The 8,141-nt window shown below is 51.1% G+C and overlaps 1 protein-coding gene across 3 annotated transcripts in view; it reads left to right on the top strand.

The window, feature by feature from the left end:
• SCN4B (sodium voltage-gated channel beta subunit 4) overlaps nt 1–4,296 on the top strand; it is a 24,788-nt gene extending 20,492 nt beyond the window's left edge. For all 3 annotated transcript variants that reach the window (XM_078339600.1, XM_035264732.3, XM_002754473.5), the window contains exon 5: nt 535–4,296. In XM_078339600.1, coding sequence (XP_078195726.1) covers nt 535–628 — 94 coding nt within the window. In that variant the 3' untranslated portion in view covers nt 629–4,296. The remainder of the gene's footprint in view (nt 1–534) is intronic.
• The last annotated feature ends 3,845 nt before the right edge of the window (nt 4,297–8,141 follow it).

The raw sequence follows: 8,141 nt of genomic DNA, 5'->3' as shown, positions 1-8,141 counted from the left end.
CACTCTGGCCCAGGCTGGAGTGCAGTCATATGATATCGGCTCACTGCAATCTCTGCCTTCCAGGTTCAAGTGATTCCTCTGCCTCAGCCTTCCTAGTAGCTGAGACTACAGGCGTGTACTATCATACCTGGCTAATTTTTGTATTTTTAGTAGAGACAGGGTTTTGCCATCTTGGCCAGGCTGGTCTCAAACTCCTGACCTCAAGTGATCCACCTGCCTTGGCCTCCTAAAGTGCTGGGATGACAGGCAAGAGCCACTGCACCTGGCCGACTGAGAGCTTTCTACATGCCAGGCCTGGTTCTAAGTGCTCATTTCTCCTTCCAGCAACCCCATGCAGAAGGTGTCATCCCTTAATCTACTTCACAAATGAGGGAACCGAGGTGTGGAGAGGCTGGGTGACAGAGTCTTTGGCTGCCTTAGCTCTGTAGAAGGCCAGGGAGAGGCACAGGGCTGGGCGCAGGGCCCACAGCTCCCGCCGCAACCCACCCCTACTGCTCCTCTCCTCACCATCATCCCCTCTCTCTTCCTCTCCAGGAAGGAGTGTCTCGTGAGCTCCTCGGGGAACGACAACACAGAGAACGGCTTGCCTGGCTCCAAGGCAGAGGAGAAACCACCCTCAAAAGTGTGAGCCCTGCTTTCAGCTGGGCAGCTGCAGGGAGCCCCCTTTCTGATGATGAAACTGATGCTTGAGCCCCGTCTGTAGAACCCACGTGCCTGAGACATCTGCTGCTTGGCTCAAACTGTAGTCTTTCCGGGCACAAGAAACCGGAGTCCTGCCCAGCCTGCCCGTCCCCTTCCCAGTCAGGGCTCCCCAGGGACAAGGGATGGCTAGTGGAGGGGGTCTGTGGAAGATTCAAGAGCAAGAAAGGAGAGGTAGGGTGGTGTGGAGGGGCTGGTCCCCTGACACCTGGGCAGATGGGGTCTCCCCACCCTGCACAAGCAGGGCCTCCAGACTCCTCTTCACAGGGGACTGGGAGGATCCGTGAGGGCTGTCCGAAGAGCTGGGCCCTGGAGATGGGGTGTAGGAAGTGGTGGCTTCCTCTGGAGGTGGGAGTGGGCTTGAGGACTCTGGAGAAGACTTGGGTGGGGGCTGCTGGGGGCAGGCCCACAGTGAGAGCTGCCTTGGCTTCACAGGATGCCAGACTCGCCCCAGTTCCTCAAGTAGGGAACTTCCTTTCCCCTGCCCCAGGACCCTATCTGCCTATCCCCTCCCCTGTTCAGAGTTTTTAAGCCCTCCCAACCAGGGCTGGCTGCCTTGGTCTTGAGAGGTCCTGCCCACCTAGCCTGTTCCTCTGCTCTCCGGGTTACTGAGGGGCTCAGGAAGGGCCGCCTTGAGCCTTCCTGTAGCACCTGAGTGCTCCCTATGCCTTTCCTAGCATTTCTACTTGGGGAATTGGGCTGCAGAGGTAGCAAGCCAATGTCCTGGGTCTCTGGTATGCCTGTCCCAGCCCTGCCAATGCTGGCAACCCCTCCCCTGGCATGGCAGGACCATGGCCACTCCAGGCACTCCTGAGCCCGGCTCTCCCCTGCTCCTCCCCCTCCCACCTGAGAGGCTGCACCCTCCAACCTCCCATTGGCTCACTCCTCCTGTGCTTTCCACCATGCCTCTGTCTTCCCTGCCCCCAGGGTTCCCAGCCCTGGGTCAAGGCCTGCCTTTGCCTCAGGGACTCTCTTCCTTTGGATGAGGGGGTCCTTGGGTTCCCAGCTGCTTCCTGCTCAGCTGGGCGACCCCCTCCCACCCTGGGGTTGGGGAGGAGCAGGGAGTGGGTGCCCACAGTTTTCCTTTGCTTCTCTCAGAGGTGGTTTGCACGCCCCTTGTGTGTGGGGCTAGACTGTGCCTTAGTCCTGAGTCTTATCCCTTATCCCCATCCCTCTCCAGCTGGTATGTCCTGACATAACAGCAGAGCCCAGTGTGGTGCTGGTGAGGGTTCACCAGCCGTCTCCTCCCCAGGGTCATAGAGGGGGCCGTGAGGCTGGAACTGATCAGTGACTGAATCTTGGAGACATCGGCCAGGTGCTCCCACTGGGGTTCCTAGCATGCCCTAGAGGGAAGTGGTGATGTTGGAGTGGGATCTCCTGATGGAGCGAGTACCTGTGGGGCAGAACTGGTGAGGCCAGGGATGGCAGGTAAACGTGACAACAGGCTTCTCTGCCCATCTGCTTCCAATCCCTCTCTCCTTTACTGATTTTCTGATGCCCTGTCCTCTGGGCCCCTAGGAGGGATGAGAGAGAAGTAGCCCTCTTTTGCAGAGAGTTTGGGGTCTGCCTTAGCTCTCCCTATCAAAAAGCAGCTGCAAGCCTCCTGAGGGTGGAGGTGGGGGAGTCTGAGGAGCAGTAGCACCTGCAGGGTGCCCATGGCTGTGACCAGTGTCCCTTAGCCAACCTGCTGGGCACACCAGTTCCCCATCTGATCTGCCTGTGCTCCTCCCATTTTTCTCTACCCAGCACCTGTCATGGGCTGGGATTCAGATTTTCGTGGCTTTGGAAGCAGACAAACCAGAGCCACCAGCCATTCAGAAAACTTATAGCTGCCTTCATGCAAAACTGCTTTCTTCTTCCTTCTCAATGGCAACATTTGAAGAGACAGAGCACCTTGGGGCTCCTCTTTCTGTCTTAAGAGGAAGCCAAGGCCATAGTGTGGGGAGAGGAAGGGTACCATTCTCTCTTTCCTCCCCCTGGGTCTGCTGCTGACTTCTAGATGGGTCATGCAGATTCTCTGGGCTCAGCTCTTTCCATCTATCAAATGGGTGTAATAATACTTACCTACCTCACAGGACTATTGTGAGGCTTGGCAAGTTTTGTCTAAAAACATCTTTTTGGCTTGGAAAGGGATCTGGGAAGCCAGGTATTAATTGGAGGAACAGTTCCGAGTCTGTCCTGTCTTTCATCTCTGTGTCCCATCTCTACAACACACACACACACACACACACACACACACACACACACACACTCACTCTCTCTCTCTCTCTCTCTCCTCTTTCCATCCCACGTCCTTGGAATTACTTAGTCTTTGCAATATTAGAAACCTTGACTCTGATGCTTAAAGCATCTTGTTCATGGCTCCTGTTTGATGGCTTTCAATAGAGGTGATTGAGGTTGTAGAGGGGGCATTTTGGATGCCCCAGAGCCTGGGGGCACTACTAAGAGGGCCAAACTTAGTCCCCACAACAAAGACTCATCCCGTCCAATGCCAACATTATACCCATGAAGAAACACTGGTGTGGATTTGCACTAGGTTGTATATGGGCAAAGCTGTCTTCCCCAAGTGGACCCTCAGTGCATGCAAGTCTCTGACAGTGGTTTCCAGGGCTTGTGAGCTAGAGAGAGCCATTTACAAAGTGGGTCTTGGGAGACCTGGGCACATGCAGCTGCGCTGAGAGTGGTGTCAGTGAGACCTAAGACAAAGTGCCGAGCTCCCCATCAACTATAAAATATGACGTAGCTTTCCAGGTTCTGGGCTTCTCCCCGTGTAGGAATTGAACAGAAGGCAGCCAGAATAAACCCCTGATGCTAGAGAGGCCTGGGGAGAGCAGCTGACGGGGCTCAGACTACATACGGCAGGCTAATCGGAGCTCTTGTGGATTGAGGGTGTGAGAGCATACTTGTGAGATGGCAGGAGGTGGGGTGTGCTCGTGTGGAATGTGTGTGTGTAAACGCATGCGTGTGCAGGCAGTGGGGGATGCATGGTGGCGTGACTGTGGAATGGGTGGGCTATGCATGGAAGGGGTGATGCATGATGGGGGAGACTCCGGACGTCTCAGGAGCCATCTTTCTTAGTCTGAGCTGTGCCTGTTGAGGCATCTGGAGACTGAGAAAGAATCAAAGACAGAGAAGACCCTGCGTGCTTCTGTGTTCTGTCACTCCATGACTTCATCTCACTGTTACAGACAGCTGCCATCAGAGGGCTGGGGGGAGGGAGTTCCCGGAGGGGGGACTTCTGGGGAAAATCCTGTAGCTTGCTTTACTTTACTTCGTCCCAGGTTGGAGTCCCTACCCTCCCACCTCCCACCTGGTGTGCAGTGCTTTTGACTCTCTTATGCATGGTTTATTCCTCTGGCTTGGATGACGACACCCATAGTCAATTTTCCTATGTAACTATAGATCAAATGATGCAGCGACGGGCCTTGGGAGGCCTCAGGTGTGCAAGTGCCTCTGGGAGGCGCAGATGCGCACACCCAGCACTGACTTGTGTTCAAGCACAGGATGGATGTAGTCAGACTGGCCTCTACAACAGGTTTTGCATTGTAGAATTGTATTTAGCTTTGCCTTGGATGAAATAAAAATGATGTTTAATAATTTGGGATTTGGGGGCTTCCGTTTTTGACTAATTGGGATTTGGGTTCTAGTCTTATTTCTTGCCAGCTGTGCTTAGGACACGTTTCTTTGCCTTCTCTGAGCCTCAATCTGTTTGTGTCTCAGATGTTAGCTGCCTAAGTGAAATAACGCACGCAAAACACCTAAGAACATGTGTCACATTCACAGGTGTTTGGGTCGTTTTCATTCCCATACATTCTCTGGGGAAGTTGACAAGGTGGCCCTTCATTACTGGAATCATTGCCAGGGCCCTCTGGTATGGATGACCTTGGTCATGACCCTGGCACTACAAATGCCACAACAGTTCCTCCCCCGGGTTCTCTCTCTTCCCTCCTCCGGGTTAGTATTCGGGTCAAGGTAAAGTCTGCTTCACATGCAAACCTACCTTCCAAAGAGAGTTTCCAGGTGCTGAGCATAAGGCCAGGGGCAGGGAAGGAACTGGGAATATGTACCAATGTGTAGGTGTTTGCTTATATTCTTGGACTGTCTCATACCACAATTTCTTACCAAACCATATTTCTCTATTCAATGGATTCACCTCAGACTCCATTTCAAAAGGTTGTAGACACTAAGTACTCAGAAGACCTTGTTGACAGACCGTTTCTTCTCCATCAAGGACCCCAGTTTCAGTAGATGTCCCTGCCCAGCTCTGTTTCTTCCAGCCTCAGCTATAGAGACTATGGACTGTGCTCCCACCCTGAATGGATTCACCACCTGGGTTCCCCACACAACCAGTCTCCTGCGTTTAGGTACTTCCTGTTGCCCAGGACCTCCTGCCACCTTCCCATCTGCCATACATGGATTGGATATTGAGGTTTCCTGGGCCAAGCCTGGGTTTAGAATACTTGGGATGCTATGCATTGAACTTGCAGTTACCCCTGTAAGGATCAGTCCCCAGGTCTGATTAGGTCTCTATCATTGCTCAGTTCCATCCCTACTTCCTTTCCCCACCCAATAGCCATTAGAACTGACAGATGGCCTAATGTCTTAAAACCACCTTAGGGACTGGGGCTGTCCTGGGCAAACCTGGATATAGGGTCACTCCCTGTTAAGCCCTATGCTAGCCCCGTACTGACTCAATGGAGACTGACATACACACAAATTAAGGTTCTTAATTTGAGCTGGTGGCAGGCACACAGATCAGGTTGACTTTAGGAGGTCTGTAAACCTGAAAATAAAGGTGAAAGTGAAAATATGGGCTTAGGGGATCTTTCAGAAGTGTCTTGGTACCAAAGCTGGGAGTTACCTTCTACTCCAACGCATTGTTGCTAGGAAAGAAACTAGTTGCAACGCCTCCCCTCCTTCCCCAAACCTGTCATCTTCTCTCTGTTGCTTTCATAAGGGAGAGGGGAGCTTTGCTGACCCCAAGGGCCTAGGCCTTTGCATTAAAGGAACAGAAAATATTTCTTTTGATAGACCTTTGGACCTAATTTCTTTCTTTTCTCTAAATCCTGTCTTTGGCCAACTCTCCTTCCTCCCTTGCATTCTGCAACTCCCAGATTGGGTCACATTGACTCCCAGTGGAGAACAGCCTTCAGCTTTCCAGGAGGCTGAGGGGATCTCTGCAAATTCAGATACCTAACAGAGGAGGCAATAGCACAGGTGCATCTGCTCCAAAATGGTAGACAGTTACCAAAAAGAAGTTTGGTCCTTAGGAGTAACCAATCTATCGTATTGTGGAGAAGGCAGCTCATCTAGATCATGGGAAGGGGGAACCTTGGGCTCTGACATTCAGGGGCTAATTGGAGGAAAAGGAGGCCAAGAAGGACACTGATGAGGAAGCCCCCAAGGGCAAGGCAGAGCGATGTCTTTGAGACCCATGTAGAAACAGTGTTAAGAACAGGGTGGCCATCGCTAAGTTAAGGATGATCAATCCTTGACCACTGGTCACTGGTGACCTCAGTGAGGCCAGCAGAGTGAAATGGGACAGCCAGACGCAGGGAGATGGCAGAAGCTTGATTCCAGCATGTGGAAGTGTCCGTGGGAGGTGGAAAATGGCCTGGTGCATAGGTTACAATTTTAAGTAACAGCTTTGAAAGGCATTGGCCCTGGAAGGAAGGAGGGTAGATGTTTTTCTTTTAAAGATGGAAGAAATAAAAACAAGTTAAATGCATATGAGGAAGAGACAGTGGAGCCAGCCAGGCTGCAGCAGTTGTGAGAGAGGAAAGAAAGTGCCATTTGGGTGGACCCAAGGGGATAGGATTCAGTGGTCAGGTAGAATGACTGCCCTTAAGACAGGTCAGTTCACACCTCTGCCATGGAGACAGAGGATAAAGGGTCAAGGGGAAATGAAGGCAGGCAAATTTGTAGAAGGCTCAGGGCAAGCGATGGAGAGACTTGCTTTACAATCTTTGGTTCCTGTGGTGTTATCAAGTCATTTGCAGAGCGGACTTGAAAGCTGAAGACCCTCCCAGTTCAGAAGTCCCAGGGATCCCACTCCCCCAGGCAGATGGCCAGCCTTTCCTCTGCCACTCTAATTGTACCTGCACACACTGCAACAGTAGAGCACACACAGAAGGGGGGGATGTTCTCTCATAGCTCATTGTTTAAACAAAGCCACGTACAGTGCTAACAGGAAAGATGTAGGGTCCCCTTTCATGGCCTGCAAGCAGATACAGGAAAGAACAATCCTGGACTTAGAATCCAGGAATCTGGATTCGAGTTCTAACCCTGTTATCCACCAGGGAAACAGCACTGGGCAAGTCACCTCACCTCTTTAAGCCTCAGTTCCCTAACCTGCAAAATGGGGATGATGACACCTGTTGCATGGTGCTTTTGTGAGATTAAATGAATCAATAGGTGTGAAATACTTTTTTTTTTTTTTTTTTTGAGATAGAGTCTCCCTCTGTCTCCCAGCCTGGAGTACAATGGCACAATCTTAGCTCACTGCAACCTCCATATCCCGAGTTCAAGCAATTTTCCTGCCTCAGCCTCCTGAGTAGCTGGGATTACAGGGATATGCCACCATGCCCAGCTAATTTTTTATATTTTTAATAGAGATGGGGTTTCACCATGTTGGCCAGGCTGGTCTCGAACTCCTGACCTCAAGTGATCTGCCTGCCTCGGCCTCCCAAAGTGCTGGGATTACAGGCACGAGTCACCGTGTCCAGCCTAAAATACTTTAAAAACTACAAAGTGCAGGCCACATGAATGTTAAGTAGTTTCTAAGCTGAACCAGCATTATAGGAGGCAAGCCCAGGTGGGGCCATCACTGAGCTCACACCTTCCTGTTCTTGGTCAGGAGGAGCTGTCTGCTGAGTGGGGCAGGGCTGGGAGGGGAGTGGCCAGTGTTAAGAAATGACTTCCTGGCAGACTTGGTTATGTAACCTGCCCAAAACCAAACTCATGATCTCACCTCAGTCTGACCCCAAATCTGCTCCTCCCCATGTTTCCCCATTCATCCAGTCATCAAAGCAAAAATATTAGCATCTTCTATTTCGTTTTCAACCTGAAAACTTTTTGTCAGCAAATCCCATTGGCTTTACGTTCAAAGTGTATCATCGCCTCAACTACCTCTCGCTACCACCATCCCTACAATCCTGGCCCAGGCCATCCTGGCTCTCCCCTGGATTATTGTGATAGCTTTCTCACTGGTCTTCCTGCTTTTGCCCTTGGTCTTCTTTAATCTAATTTCTAGAGTGGCTCTTTCTCTTCTTTTTTCTTTCTCTTTCTTTTCTTTTCTTTCCTTTCTTTCTCTCTCTCTCTCTCTTTCTTTCTTTCTTTCTTTCTTTCTTTTCCTTCCTTCTTTCTTCTTTCTTTTTCTTTCTTTTCTTTCTTTCTCTCTCTCCTTTTCTCTCTCTCTCTCTCTCCCTCTTTCTTTCATTATA

This window comes from Callithrix jacchus, chromosome 10 (genome assembly GCF_049354715.1).
Source record: "Callithrix jacchus isolate 240 chromosome 10, calJac240_pri, whole genome shotgun sequence".
Lineage (NCBI taxonomy): Eukaryota > Metazoa > Chordata > Mammalia > Primates > Cebidae > Callithrix > Callithrix jacchus.
Note: the sequence above shows the minus strand (reverse complement) of the source record. Positions and strands in the feature narration are given on the sequence as shown.